At 52.3% G+C, this 14,749-nt stretch overlaps 1 protein-coding gene across 4 annotated transcripts in view; it reads left to right on the forward strand.

The window, feature by feature from the left end:
* The window catches only part of SSH2 (slingshot protein phosphatase 2), a 141,933-nt gene that overhangs the window by 95,193 nt on the left and 31,991 nt on the right, over positions 1-14,749 (forward strand). For all 4 annotated transcript variants that reach the window (XM_081945386.1, XM_081945388.1, XM_081945385.1 and 1 more), the window contains 3 exons: positions 1,240-1,343; positions 3,486-3,550; positions 12,248-12,369. In XM_081945386.1, the coding sequence (XP_081801512.1) occupies positions 1,240-1,343; positions 3,486-3,550; positions 12,248-12,369 (291 nt within the window). The remainder of the gene's footprint in view (positions 1-1,239; positions 1,344-3,485; positions 3,551-12,247; positions 12,370-14,749) is intronic.

Consider the following 14,749-nt stretch of genomic DNA (forward strand, 5'->3'; position numbering starts at 1 on the left):
TCCTTCCCTTCCTTTTGTTTCTTTCCTTCCTTCTCCCTCCCTCCCTCTCACACTTTCATCCTCTCTCCCTTCCCTTCTTCTCTCTCTCCAGACCTTTTCTCCTTCCTTCCCTCCTTCCTTTTGTTTCCTTCCTTCCTTCTCTCTCCCTCCCTCCCTCTCACACTTTCATCCTCTCTCCCTTCCCTTCTTCTCTCTCTCTCCAGACCTTTTCTCCTTCCCTTCCTTCCTTCCTTTTGTTTCTTTCCTTCCTTCTCCCTCCCTCCCTCTCACACTTTCATCCTCTCTCCCTTCCCTTCTTCTCTCTCTCCAGACCTTTTCTCCTTCCCTTCCTTCCTTCCTTTTGTTTCCTTCCTTCCTTCCTTCTCCCTCCCTCCCTCTCACACTTCCATCCTCTCTCCCTTCCCCCCTTCTCTCTCTCCAGACCTTTTCTCCTTCCCTTCCTTTTGTTTCTTTCCTTCCTTCTCCCTCCCTCCCTCTCACACTTTCATCCTCTCTCCCTTCCCTTCTTCTCTCTCTCCAGACCTTTTCTCCTTCCTTCCCTCCTTCCTTTTGTTTCCTTCCTTCCTTCTCTCTCCCTCCCTCCCTCTCACACTTTCATCCTCTCTCCCTTCCCTTCTTCTCTCTCTCTCCAGACCTTTTCTCCTTCCCTTCCTTCCTTCCTTTTGTTTCTTTCCTTCCTTCTCCCTCCCTCCCTCTCACACTTTCATCCTCTCTCCCTTCCCTTCTTCTCTCTCTCCAGACCTTTTCTCCTTCCCTTCCTTCCTTCCTTTTGTTTCCTTCCTTCTCCCTCCCTTCCTCTCACACTTCCATCCTCTCTCCCTTCCCCCCTTCTCTCTCTCCAGACCTTTTCTCCTTCCCTTCCTTCCTTCCTTTTGTTTCTTTCCTTCTCCCCCCTCCCTTTCTATACAGAAATAGTATAGGTGTCATGCGAGAGCAGGGGGTTGAACTAGATGACCTCCATGGTCCCTCCCAACTCTGTTACTTTTGCAAGCCGAGGCCCTGCTGATTTTGCCTTCCCTTTCGGCCCCAGTGCAAAGGGATCATTTGGCTGCATCCTTCCCCTTTGGGTGGGGGCAGAAGGGAGGGACGGACGGGTCCTTGGGTGCCGTCCCCTCCCCTCCTCAATCTTGCCATCAAGAAGAGGATGCCTTCCCTTTCCCCCCCCCCCCCCGGCCGCATTCCTGCTGTTCCCCCCCTCCTCTGCCCTTCTCACTTCCTTTTGCTCTCCCTCTCTTGCAGCATCAGCGAAAGCTTTCTCACGGTCAAAGGCGCTGCCCTCTTCCTGCCCCGCGGAAATGGGTCCTCCACCCCCAGGGTCAACCACCGGCGGAACAAGCACGCAGGTAAGGGGGTCCCCCTCCCCTCCCCTTCCCACGGATCCTGCATGCACTGGGTTGTTGGGCCCAGCCCGGAGAATGTGCCCTGGGTGTCCAGGCCTTTTCCTCTGGGGTGGGTGGCGGGGTTGAGGAGGGAAAGGGGGCGAGCGGGAGGTGGGCTTATCCCAGTAGCTCCGGCATCTGCTGAGCCACGTCAAGAGTGGATGGACAGTCAGATGGGCGGCATATAAATGTAATAAATGGGCAAATAAAGCAAGGAAAAGAACACAGCACACAGGCTGAAGACCTAATTGAAGATATAATTTCTTCCTTCCTTCTCCTCTTTGACCATTTCTCATCTTCCTTCCTTCCTTCCTTCCTTCTCCTCTTAGACCATTTCTCATCTTCCTTCTTTCCTTCCTTCCTTCCCCTCTTTGACCATTTCTCATCTTCCTTCTTTCATTCATTCATTCATTCTTTTTCCATCTTGTATCATTTTTTCTTCTATCTTTTTCTCCTTTTTCTTTCTTTTCTTTCTTTACATACGTTTTGATCCTGCTGCCCTCCTCTTTCCTCCTTTCTCTTCACATTTCTCCTTCCCTCCCTCTTTCCCTCTCTCCCACCATTCCTATTTTCCTTTCCTTTTCCTTCCTTCTTTCCTACCTCCCTCACTTCCTCCCTCCCTCCCACCATTCCCATTTTCCTTTCCTTCCTTCCTCCCCTCCCTCCCTTCCTCTCTTCCAATTTTATTTTTTGCTTTATTTTAGTACGATATGCTATTATTATGAATGACTGCCCATCGTTCAGCCATCCACTAGAAGTTAGGATTTCCCCTTAACAAAGTATAAAAGAAAAAGGCAGCTTTCTCCATGCATGGGTCCCCAACCTTCCTCTCCCCATGGGCCAGTTTCCAGAACGACCTTTTTCCCCATCGGCTGGGCAGGTGGGGAGAAGGATGGTTTTCCACACTACTTACAACCTGTGTGTGCGCAGGTGCAATCTTTGCTGGGCTCCCACGGCTTGGTTCCTCGGTACCGGTACCACAGCCCATGGGTCAGAGACCCCCGCCTCGAAGGGCCGTCAAACCAGATCCATTCAGGCACATGATAAACCATAAAACCAACTCAAGTATCGTGGCTTGTGAGAATGCCCATTGAAGTGGTTTGTCTAGGACAGGGGTGTCCAAACTTGGCAACTTTAAGACTTGTGGACTTCAACTCCCAGAATTCCCCAGGCTGGGGAATTCTGGGAGTTGAAGTCCACAAGTCTTAAAGTTGCCAAGTTTGGACACCCCTGGTCTAGGAACTCTCCAAAGGATGTCAGGTTCCTGCATTCTTGCCAGCTTAAGGGGAGACCCAAGATTTGGGGTGCTTGGCCTGCGAGTCCCCCGGAATAAGAGGATGAGGTTTAGAAGGAGGAACTGAATGGCCGGAGGAGGAAAAATGTCCCTGGTTCTTTTTTTCCCATTCAAGGTTTTTTTTTATTTTTTAATACAAATTATCTACATTATAGGAACAAATCGTCCCTTTTCTTTTACATCCGCTCAGTTCCATCGTCCTTTTTACATCATGGTTTTGTTTTCACTTTCAGCCAGATTATTCGCTTCCGTTATTTTCCATCTTTACAGTTGTTTTTCCTTAATACATAAACAATATCTTCAATTTGCCCCTTCAAAGTTACCCCTAATTTCCCTTTTCTTATTTCCTCCCTTGGTGTATTTTGCCATAAACAGCACCCGTCCTCTCATTCAATTGAAGCACAGAGAGCATTTCTTTCCATTTTTTTTTCTACCATGATCAATATACCATCATTTCTTTATTTCTTAATTAGTTGCGTCACCATAACAATCTTACCACTATTCTCTTTCGTCTACTAATGCAACTCTTTTCCCCTTCCTTCCTCTTTTCACCGTTTTCTCTTGGGCTCCCAAAAGTCCCGGTTTTAATTCTTTTCCTTCTTCTCCCTCTTTCCCCTAACTACTTCTTTTTCTTCTTCCTGTTTTTGTGGCTGTTGTCTCTTTTATTCAGAGCATTTGCTTTTATTGTTCTAGTCACTTTCCCTGTTCTCCTCTTCTCCTTCCTATTTTGTGGTTTCTTTTTTTTGGGGGGGGGGGATCTCCCTCTTTGTCTGCTTTTCCTTTGTGACTGATTCTTTTTCTCTCTGCTTCAGGAGACCTCCAGCAACATCTCCAAGCCATGTTCATCCTTCTCCGACCTGAGGACTACATCCGACTGGTAGGTCTCCCTCAAACAACCATTCTGACACCCCACCCCTCTTCCCCCAAAGCTCAGTTCTCTTTTCCATGTTCCATACATGTCTGCATCATCATTTCCAAGTGCTGTTAACTATAAGATGTGTGGACTTGTTTTGGCCTGCCAGGGACCAGCACAGCAGAGCTGGCACCAGATCGGGACAGTGAGGAAGTTGTGGGGGGAACCTGGGTCATTCCTGGAATCTGGGGAAGGCTTGGACGAGGACTCTGTGTTGGAGGCAGAGAGGGGGCCAGGGCTGTCTGACAGTTATCAGCTGCCTTCGGAGTCAGACATCAGTGGGAGAGAAGAACAGCTGGAGCCTGTTCCCAGTGTGCGCATGCGCAGAGCTGCCAGAGGAAGGGAAGAGCTAAAGAAGAGGGGTCGACTTGGGAGTAAGGCCACAGGTGGACGGTGAATGGCCCCTCCCAGAGAGAATAAAAGAGGAGCGAAGGGGGAGTGGAGCTTGCAGGAGGCCATTAGTTCATTCCTGCATTCTTGCCAAGTGTTGCAGCGTCTGAAAGATATCAGCCTGGCTGCTCTCCAAGCCTGAGAAAGGTGGGTGATTGGGAACTATCTCGAAAGACGGTGGGAGAGGAAAGACTTGGCTGGAGAGGAATTCACTGTCAATTAAATAAAAGGGGTTTATTGGGACGGGGACTCGGCTTTGTGCTGCTGGGGAAGCCTCGGTCAGAGCAGGACTCCAGCTCCCATAATCCTCCAGAAAAGGGATCCAAATCCCCTTGGCACCCCAACACTGAGCAAGGAGGACATGCTCGGTGCTTGCAGACTGACTGATCTCTCCAGCCAGCGCCCAGCGGTCAGCTCCCAGCCGGCTGACCTGTCATTGTTCAGCTACAACACTGGTTCCTTTGTGCGCTGTACTTGGGGGTGATTTGGGTGAACCCCGCCTTCCCTCAGCAGGGCGAGAGGTGCCAGGCCGCAAGACAATGCCTCCCCTTTGTCCAGCACTAAATTTAGCCTGCCGTGAGGTCACGTAGCGGCCACTTGGGATTGCTCGCTTGGGTGGTGGCCGGGACACAGAGTGGATGGGCAGCTCAGGGACACGATCGGACTCCCTTCCCCTAGGGAGATTTCCAAAGTGATTTAAATGTGAGAATCCCTGCAAACCTGGGACATTTCCTGAAACATGCGGCAGCTTTGCGTTGTCCAATGAGGTGTTTTGCTCCTCCATCTTTCTTAGCATAGAGAGGGGGGGGGGGGGAAATTACATAGATTTGGATATTCACCATTCCTTGCAGCAAGATTTGGGGTTTGATTCTAAGATTCCTTGTCCTGGAATCTAAAAAAAAATTGGCCCCATCACAGGAATGGTTTAAAAAAGAAAACAACCAGCCCTTTGCAGGTTGCAATCACAAGTCAGGTGGCTCTGTTTACATTTTCCTTGGCTCCGGAAGCTGGGGAGGCCGACGGCTGGTAGACTTTGAACTGGTGTCCCGTGCTTTGCTGAGGAGGTAAATATATCTTGTCTGCAGGGATCCGTCCAAGTCCAGGAGCCGAGGAAGGGCAAAGCAGGAAGGTGGAAGAATTACCCAGAAAATCAAATTTACAATACAATACAATGCACAATACAATAGCAGAGTTGGAAGGGGCCTTGGAGGTCTTCTAGTCCAACCCCCTGCCTAGGCAGGAAACCTTATTCCATTCCAGACAGATGGCTATCCAACATCTTCTTAAAGACTTCCAGTGTTGGGGCCTTCACAACTTCTGGAGGCAACTTCTGTTCCACTGATTAATTGTTCTAACTGTCAGGAAATTCCTCCTCAGTTCTAAGTTGCTTCTCTCCTTGATTAGTTTCCACCCATTGCTTCTTGTCCTGCCCTCAGGTGCCTTGGAGAATAGTTTGACTCCCTCTTCTTTGGGGCAACCCCTGAGATATTGGAAGACTGCTATCATGTCTCCCCTAGTCCTTCTTTCTATTAAACTAGAAATTTGAAAAGCACCTTGCAGTAGGAACAGCATTTAGAATAGAACAGAGCTGGAAGGAACCTTGGAGGTCTTCTAGTCCAACCCCCTGCTTCAGCAGGACAACCTATCCCATTTCAGACAGGTGGCTGTCCAGTCTCTTCTTAAAAACCTCCAGTGATGAAGCACCCACAACTTCTGGTGGCAAGCTGTTCCACTGGTTGATGAAATGGGAGCGTGCACATACCGGAAACTGCAAGGGAATCCACCTGGCATATGGATGCCCACCAGAGGGCTGCTCCCAGAATCCCCCAGCCAGCCTGCTTTAAGAGGGGTGGTCTTCCACCCCCAGAATCCCCCAGCCAGCATGCTTTAAGAGGGGAGGACTTCCACTCCCAGAATCCCCCAGCCAGCAGGCTTTAAGAGAGATGGACTTCCACTCCCAGAATCCCCCAGCCAGCATGCTTTAAGAGGGGAGGACTTCCACTCCCAGAATCCCCCAGCCAGCATGCTTTAAGAGGGGAGGGCTTCCACTCCCAGAATCCCCCAGCCAGCATGCTTTAAGAGGGGAGGGCTTCCACTCCCAGAATCCCCCAGCCAGCATGTTTTAAGAGGGGTGGGCTTCCACTCCCAGAATCCCCCAGCCAGCATGCTTTAACAGGGGAGGACTTCCACTCCCAGAATCCCCCAGTCAGCCATGCTTTAAGAGGGGAGGACTTCCACTCCCAGAATCCCCCAGCCAGCATGCTTTAAGAGAGATGGACTTCCACTCCCAGAATCCCCCAGCCAGCATGCTTTAAGAGGGGAGGGCTTCCACTCCCAGAATCCCCCAGTCAGCCATGCTTTAAGAGGGGTGGGCTTCCACTCCCAGAATCCCCCAGCCAGCATGCTTTAAGAGAGATGGACTTCCACTCCCAGAATCCCCCAGCCAGCATGCTTTAAGAGGGGAGGGCTTCCACTCCCAGAATCCCCCAGCCAGCCATGCTTTAAGAGGGGTGGGCTTCCACTCCCAGAATCCCCCAGCCAGCCTGCTTTAAGAGGGGTGGGCTTCCACTCCCAGAATCCCCCAGCCAGCATGCTTTAAGAGGGGAGGGCTTCCACTCCCAGAATCCCCCAGCCAGCCTGCTTTAAGAGGGGAGGGCTTCCACTCCCAGAATCCCCCAGTCAGCCATGCTTTAAGAGGGGAGGGCTTCCACTCCCAGAATCCCCCAGCCAGCCATGCTTTAAGAGGGGAGGACTTCCACTCCCAGAATCCTCCAGCCATTGTGCTTTAAGAGGGGAGGACTTCCACTCCCAGAATCCTCCAGCCATCGTGCTTTAAGAGGGGAGGACTTCCACTCCCAGAATCCACCAGCCATCGTGCTTTAAGAGGTGAGGACTTCCACTCCCAGAATCCTCCAGCCATTGTGCTTTAAGAGGGGAGGACTTCCACTCCCAGAATCCTCCAGCCATCGTGCTTTAAGAGGGGTGGACTTCCACTCCCAGAATCCCCCAGCCATCGTGCTTTAAGAGGGGAGGACTTCCACTCCCAGAATCCCCCAGCCAGCATGCTTTAAGAGGGGAGGGCTTCCACTCCCAGAATCCCCCAGCCAGCCTGCTTTAAGAGGGGAGGGCTTCCACTCCCAGAATCCCCCAGTTAGCATGCTTTAAGAGGGGAGGGCTTCCACTCCCAGAATCCCCCAGCCAGCCTGCTTTAAGAGGGGAGGGCTTCCACTCCCAGAATCCCCCAGCCAGCCTGCTTTAAGAGGGGAGGGCTTCCACTCCCAGAATCCCCCAGCCAGCCTGCTTTAAGAGGGGTGGACTTCCACTGCCAGAATTCCCCAGCCATCATGCTTTAAGAGGGAAGGACTTCCACACCCAGAATCCCCCAGCCAGCATGCTTTAAGAGGGGAGGGCTTCCACTCCCAGAATCCCCCAGTCAGCCATGCTTTAAGAGGGGTGGGCTTCCACTCCCAGAATCCCCCAGCCAGCATGCTTTAAGAGAGATGGACTTCCACTCCCAGAATCCCCCAGCCAGCATGCTTTAAGAGGGGAGGGCTTCCACTCCCAGAATCCCCCAGCCAGCCATGCTTTAAGAGGGGTGGGCTTCCACTCCCAGAATCCCCCAGCCAGCCTGCTTTAAGAGGGGTGGGCTTCCACTCCCAGAATCCCCCGGCCAGCATGCTTTAAGAGGGGAGGGCTTCCACTCCCAGAATCCCCCAGCCAGCCTGCTTTAAGAGGGGAGGGCTTCCACTCCCAGAATCCCCCAGTCAGCCATGCTTTAAGAGGGGAGGGCTTCCACTCCCAGAATCCCCCAGCCAGCCATGCTTTAAGAGGGGAGGACTTCCACTCCCAGAATCCTCCAGCCATTGTGCTTTAAGAGGGGAGGACTTCCACTCCCAGAATCCTCCAGCCATTGTGCTTTAAGAGGGGAGGACTTCCACTCCCAGAATCCTCCAGCCATCGTGCTTTAAGAGGTGAGGACTTCCACTCCCAGAATCCTCCAGCCATTGTGCTTTAAGAGGGGAGGACTTCCACTCCCAGAATCCTCCAGCCATCGTGCTTTAAGAGGGGTGGACTTCCACTCCCAGAATCCCCCAGCCATCGTGCTTTAAGAGGGGAGGGCTTCCACTCCCAGAATCCCCCAGCCAGCATGCTTTAAGAGGGGAGGGCTTCCACTCCCAGAATCCCCCAGCCAGCCTGCTTTAAGAGGGGAGGGCTTCCACTCCCAGAATCCCCCAGTTAGCATGCTTTAAGAGGGGAGGGCTTCCACTCCCAGAATCCCCCAGCCAGCCTGCTTTAAGAGGGGAGGGCTTCCACTCCCAGAATCCCCCAGCCAGCCTGCTTTAAGAGGGGAGGGCTTCCACTCCCAGAATCCCCCAGCCAGCCTGCTTTAAGAGGGGTGGACTTCCACTCCCAGAATTCCCCAGCCATCATGCTTTAAGAGGGAAGGACTTCCACACCCAGAATCCCCCAGCCATCATGCTTTAAGAGGGAAGGACTTCCACTCCCAGAATCCCCCAGCCAGCCTGCTTTAAGAGGGGTGGGCTTCCACTCCCAGAATCCCCCAGCCAGCATGCTTTAAGAGGGGAGGGCTTCCACTCCCAGAATCCCCCAGCCAGCCTGCTTTAAGAGGGGAGGGCTTCCACTCCCAGAATCCCCCAGTCAGCCATGCTTTAAGAGGGGAGGGCTTCCACTCCCAGAATCCCCCAGCCAGCCATGCTTTAAGAGGGGAGGACTTCCACTCCCAGAATCCTCCAGCCATTGTGCTTTAAGAGGGGAGGACTTCCACTCCCAGAATCCTCCAGCCATTGTGCTTTAAGAGGGGAGGACTTCCACTCCCAGAATCCTCCAGCCATCGTGCTTTAAGAGGTGAGGACTTCCACTCCCAGAATCCTCCAGCCATTGTGCTTTAAGAGGGGAGGACTTCCACTCCCAGAATCCTCCAGCCATCGTGCTTTAAGAGGGGTGGACTTCCACTCCCAGAATCCCCCAGCCATCGTGCTTTAAGAGGGGAGGGCTTCCACTCCCAGAATCCCCCAGCCAGCATGCTTTAAGAGGGGAGGGCTTCCACTCCCAGAATCCCCCAGCCAGCCTGCTTTAAGAGGGGAGGGCTTCCACTCCCAGAATCCCCCAGTTAGCATGCTTTAAGAGGGGAGGGCTTCCACTCCCAGAATCCCCCAGCCAGCCTGCTTTAAGAGGGGAGGGCTTCCACTCCCAGAATCCCCCAGCCAGCCTGCTTTAAGAGGGGAGGGCTTCCACTCCCAGAATCCCCCAGCCAGCCTGCTTTAAGAGGGGTGGACTTCCACTCCCAGAATTCCCCAGCCATCATGCTTTAAGAGGGAAGGACTTCCACACCCAGAATCCCCCAGCCATCATGCTTTAAGAGGGAAGGACTTCCACTCCCAGAATCCCCCAGCCAGCCTGCTTTAAGAGGGGTGGGCTTCCACTCCCAGAATCCCCCAGCCAGCATGCTTTAAGAGGGGTGGGCTTCCACTCCCAGAATCCCCCAGCCAGCATGCTTTAAGAGGGGAGGGCTTCCACTCCCAGAATGCCCCAGGCCACAAGAGAAACCCTTGATTTCCAGCCTCCCCAGCTTCTTCCCCTGCTTTTCCTGGGAATATCGTCTCCCGCTGCAGGAAGAGGCATCCCTAGAAATCCTCCTCTGGCCGGCCGTTCCTAGAAATCTGCCCTGCCTCTCCGGCTTGCTTCTCTGGCGCCCGGAATGCCCGTTCAGGCGCTGGACGGCAGGCACAGTCTCCGGCTGCAGGCACCTCCCTCCTCGGCCTTGATCGCACGGCTAATTATTCCTACCCAAATTGATTTAGCAAAGCCAATTAGATTTAATCTGATCCGCTTGTTGCCAGAAGCCTCTGGGGAGCTGGCTGGCAATTGCATTTGTGTGTGTGTGATTGTGTGTGTGAGAGAGCACTTATATGTGTCGTTAGTGGGCATTTTAGTTCGCCTTTGTTGCTCAGTTAAAAGACTTTTTTCAGATTATAATCTGGTGATTCAGGCCTTGGTCCTTTAGGCTTGTTCTGACTCAGGCCTCACAGCCCCCAGGTGCCTACAGAGAGTCCTCGATTTACAACCATCCATTTAGTGACCGTACAGCAGCGAAAAAAGTGACTTATGACCGTTCTCGCAGTTACGGCTCTGGCGGCATCCCCACGGTCACGGGATCTGCGTTCGGACGCCTGCATTGTATTTATGATGGTTGCAGTCTCCCAGGGACACGTGATTTCCCCCTTTGCGACCTTCTGACCAGCAGAGTCACTGGGAGAAAGCAGATTCACTTAACGTCCAGGTTACTAACAACGGCAATGTTTCACTCAGGAGGCTGGGCAGCCACCTGTCTGAAATGGTTAAGGGTTTCCTGCCTGAGCAGGGGGTTGGACTAGAAGACCTCCAAGGTCCCTTCCAACTCAGTTATTGTGCTATCCTTCCTTCCTTCCTGTTTGTCGCGGTTTCCTGCCTAGGCAGGGGGTTGGACTAGAAGACCTCCATGGTCCCTTCCAACTCAGTTATTGTGCTATCCTTCCTTCCTTCCTGTTTGTCAGGGTTTCCTGCCTAGGCAGGGGGTTGGACTAGAAGACCTCCAAGGTCCCCTCCAACTCTGTTATTCTATTCTATTCATTGCTATTCTATTTTAACAGCTATTCTATTTCTATTCTATTCTATCTGTGGCCAGAAAGGTCATAAAACGGGGCAGAATTCACTTAACAACAGTCTTTCCTAGCAGCAACAATTTTGGCCTCGATTTTTTGGTCGTACGTCGAGGACTTCCTGTAGATGAAAACTAGCTGGCAGCCAGTACGACCCGCAGTGACTTCCGCCTCCGCTTCTCGGCTGAGAATAAGTGGGGGTGAACCCTAATTGTGGGGTTCAGAATGAGTGGGGTTTGAAGCCACGCTTTGCCAGTCGCCCCTCAAGAGAGAAGCTCTGGGGGGGGGTGGGGGGGACACACACACGACAGATTCACCCTTAATTCCTGCAAAAAATCTGGGCTTGTTTTTAGAGTATCATCAGCTATGACTTTCTTCCTTGGGCATCTTCTGCCTGGCGGGCACCTCGTGGGTGGACTTCCTCTCGCATTCTTGGAAGTGACTTGCGCTCCTTGGTGCCCCTTTTGTGCCCGCTGCGTCAGTGTTGCTGAGGCCGTTGCATCCGGGGTGGAGGGAACCTCAGTACGCGTCTCTCTCTCTCTCTCCCTCTCTCACCCTCCGTGTGCTGAGACGGTTCTCGTTTGAAGCTGGGCACCCACCCCGGGGTGAGTTTCTCCAGCCGTTTTGGGTCTGAGTAAAAGGAGAATATTTGGAGGTCAGGGTTGACATTGAGGGCTCCTCAGTGCTCTCTGAGAAGGGTGGTTTTCTCGCAGACGTTTCATGACCAAAATAGGTAACACCATCAGTGCTAGAAGGGAGGGTGGAGGAGGAGAAAGAGGAGGAGGAGGAGGAGGAGGAGGAGGAGGAGGAGGAGGAGGAGGAGGAGGAGGAGGAGGAGGAAAAAGAAGAGGAGGGAGGGGAGGGCAGGAGGAGAAAGAAGTGAAGGAAGAGAAGGACAAAGAAGAGGAGGAGGAGGAGAAAAAAGAGGAGAAGAAATGGAGGAGGAGGAAGGAGAGAAGAGGAGGAGGAGGAGAAAGAAAAGGAGAAAGAAGGGGAGGAGAAGAGGGAGAGGGGGAGGAAGGGAAGGAGGAGAAGGAGAAGAAAAGAAAAGGAGGAGAAAGAAGAGGAGGAGGAGGAGAAAGAAGAGGAGGAGAAAGAAGAGGAGATGAAAGAGGAGGAGAAGGAGGAAGGGGGAGGAAGGGGAGGAGAAAACAGAAGGAGGAGGAGGAGAAAGGAGTAGAAGAAAAGGAGGAGGAAGGGGGAGAAAGAAGAGGAGGAGAAGGAGAAAGAAGAGGAGGAAGGGAAGGAGCAGGAGAAAAGAGGAGAAGAGGAGGAGGAAGGGGGAAGAGGAGGAAGATTATGGAGTCCTTGGTGCTCTCTGAGCATGGTTGTTTTCTTGTAGACATTTCATTACCAAACTGGGTAATCAGTGATGCCTGCCTTCCTTCCTTCCTTCCATCCATCCATCCATCCATCCATCCATCCATCCATCCATCCATCCATCCACATTTCTGGATTTTTGAAAGAAGAGGTTTGACAAACCTTTTGTCTGGAATGGTCTTGGGTCTCCTGCTTGAGCGAGGGGGTTGGACTAGAAGACCTCCAAGGTCCCTTCCCGCGCCGGGATTCCGTTAATCTTAAGGGGTCTCTCTTGGGCTCCCTCCCTTCCTAGGCGGTGAGACTGGAAAGCAGCTATCAAAACCGCACCCGTTACATGGTGGTGGTCTCGACCAATGGCCGGCAGGACACGGAGGAGAGCATCGTCCTGGGGGTGGACTTCTCGTCTAATGACAGGTAAGCCGTTCTGAAGGATCCAGGTGGACACACACACCCCTCCCTCCCTCCCTCCGAGGCAGGGGAATGCAACCTTGGCCCCTTTAAGACCGGTGGACTTCAACTCCCAGAATTCCCCAGCCAGCCGAGCTGGCTGGGGAATTCTGGGAGTTGAAGTCCGCCGGTCTTAAAGGGGCCAAGGTTGAAAAACATTGCTTTCGGTTGCGATTATTAGCTGAATCGCACCCAATTTTTGCAACCTTTTTCGCAACGGTTGTTAAGCGCATCACCGCCATTCAGTGACCCTGGTTTTGTCGTGATTCGAATCCGGCTTCACCCTATCGGCTTTGCCCGCTCGGGAAGGTCACACAAATTGCCATCACGGGACTGCTGCAACCGTCGTAAATCCACGCCAGTGGCCCAGCTTGACGATGTGACTGTGGGGGGGAATGCTGCACGATGGTTGTAAGTGTGAGGACCAGGTCGTAAGTGCGAGGACCAGGTCTTAATTCCCATTTCTCAGGACCATTATAACTTCACACGGTCGCTTCAACTGATATGGGGCGGGGGGGGGAATGCTACACGGCGGTTGTAAGTGTGAGGGCCCGGTCGTAAGTGCGAAGACCAGGTCTTAATTCCCTTTTCTCAGGACCATTATAACTTCACCTGATCGCTTCAACGGATGTGGGAGGGGAATGCTGTGTGATGGTCATAAGTGTGAGGACCAGGTTGTAAATGTGAGGACCAGGTCTTAATTCCCTTTTCCCAGAGCCATTATAACTTCACCCGGCCGCTTCAACGGAAGTGGGAGGGGAATGCTGTGTGATGGTCGTAAGTGCAAGGACCAGGTCCCTTTCCCCAGAGCCATTATAACTTCACTCAGTCGCTTCAACGGAAGTGGGAGGGGAATTCTGTGTGATGGTCATAAGCGCGAGGACCAGATCATGTCCCGTGACAATGGAGTAGCACAGTGATGGCTAACCTTTTTGCCGTCATGTGCTGAAAACGCATGCACGAGTGCCTGCGATTTCTCTCACCCATAATGCAATGCAACCCCCATAATGTGACACCCCCATGTACACGCTCCACCAGTCCCTCGCGCATGTGCACTCCCCCCCTTGCGCCCCATTTTGGGCCTAGTAGGCCTCTCTGCAGCCTCCTGGGAGCAAAAAACAGACTGTGGGAAGGTGGCACGGCATACCCCTTCCGTTTCCTCCCCCGTGCATGCACGCACAACCCCCTGCGGATGTCTGCGCATCTCCCACTCCCCCCCGCGCATGCACAGCAGACAACCGAAGACCCGCTGGCCAGCGGGAGGCGCACACGCCTGCGCGGTGGAGCTGAGCTGGGGCAACAGCTCAGGTGCCCACAGAGGGGCTCTGCATGCCATAGGTTTGCCACCACAGGAGTAGCATGAGAGGAAAGAAGGAGGCGGCAGGAGAAGGGAAAACCAGCCTCCTTAGGTGCCAATGCTGGGGATATTTTTAGGGACGTTCTCCAGGCCTGCCCCGCCCCCCCCCCCTCCAAAGACCCCAGCAACAAGGCTAAATCGAGGTTGGAAATTCGAAGCAGGTCAGGAGGGACGGCCAGCAGAGAGCAGACGGCTAGACACAGCCAGAGGGGGCAAACGTCCCCCCCCACCCCTGCCCAAGCTGGACCGAAAACAAGGTCAAGGAAACGACTTCAGACAGAAAGACCTTTCCTCCCCCTCCGGATCAAGCTGGAAAAATAAAATCAGCGCTAACACCAAGTGCATTAAATAAGCTGAAACAAAATCAGTAGTAACATAATTAAGTGAATAAAACCAGCTGCTTTTATTCACATATTTATGTTAACCCCTGATTTTTGTTATTAAATGGTATTTTTGAACCACAAAATCTCGGGCCAATTCACAATGAGAAAAAAAAAAATCAGGACCCATCGAATTCTGTTTTTCTTTTAAGGAACTTAAAAAGTCTAACTAGTTCTCGACTTATGACCACAATTGAAACCAAACATGTCACCAAAAGCATGACAATTGTGAAATTATGAAAAATTTAATAATACATGATAACCAAAAATATAAATGAGTTGTCCTCCATTTTACAACCTTTTTTCTGCCAATGGTTCTTCAGCGAATCGCTGAGGTTGTTAAGTGAATCCTGCCATTGTTAAGCGAAGCCTATTGACAGAAGCCAGCTGGGAAGGTCCCAAATGGGCATTACATTACCCCGGGGCGCTACAACTATTGTAAATCCATGCCACTTGCCAATTAAAATTGCCTAAAATTTAATCACATGACGGTAGGGTTATCGTGTTGGTCATAAGTGTGAGGACTGGTCCTAAATCCCTTTCGACAGTGCCATTGTAACTTGGAAGGGTCACTAATAAAATAGTTGTGAGTGGAGGATTAACTGAAGGA

Source organism: Natrix helvetica (genome assembly GCF_964273705.1).
Source record: "Natrix helvetica genome assembly, chromosome: 2".
NCBI classification, from domain to species: domain Eukaryota; kingdom Metazoa; phylum Chordata; class Lepidosauria; order Squamata; family Natricidae; genus Natrix; species Natrix helvetica.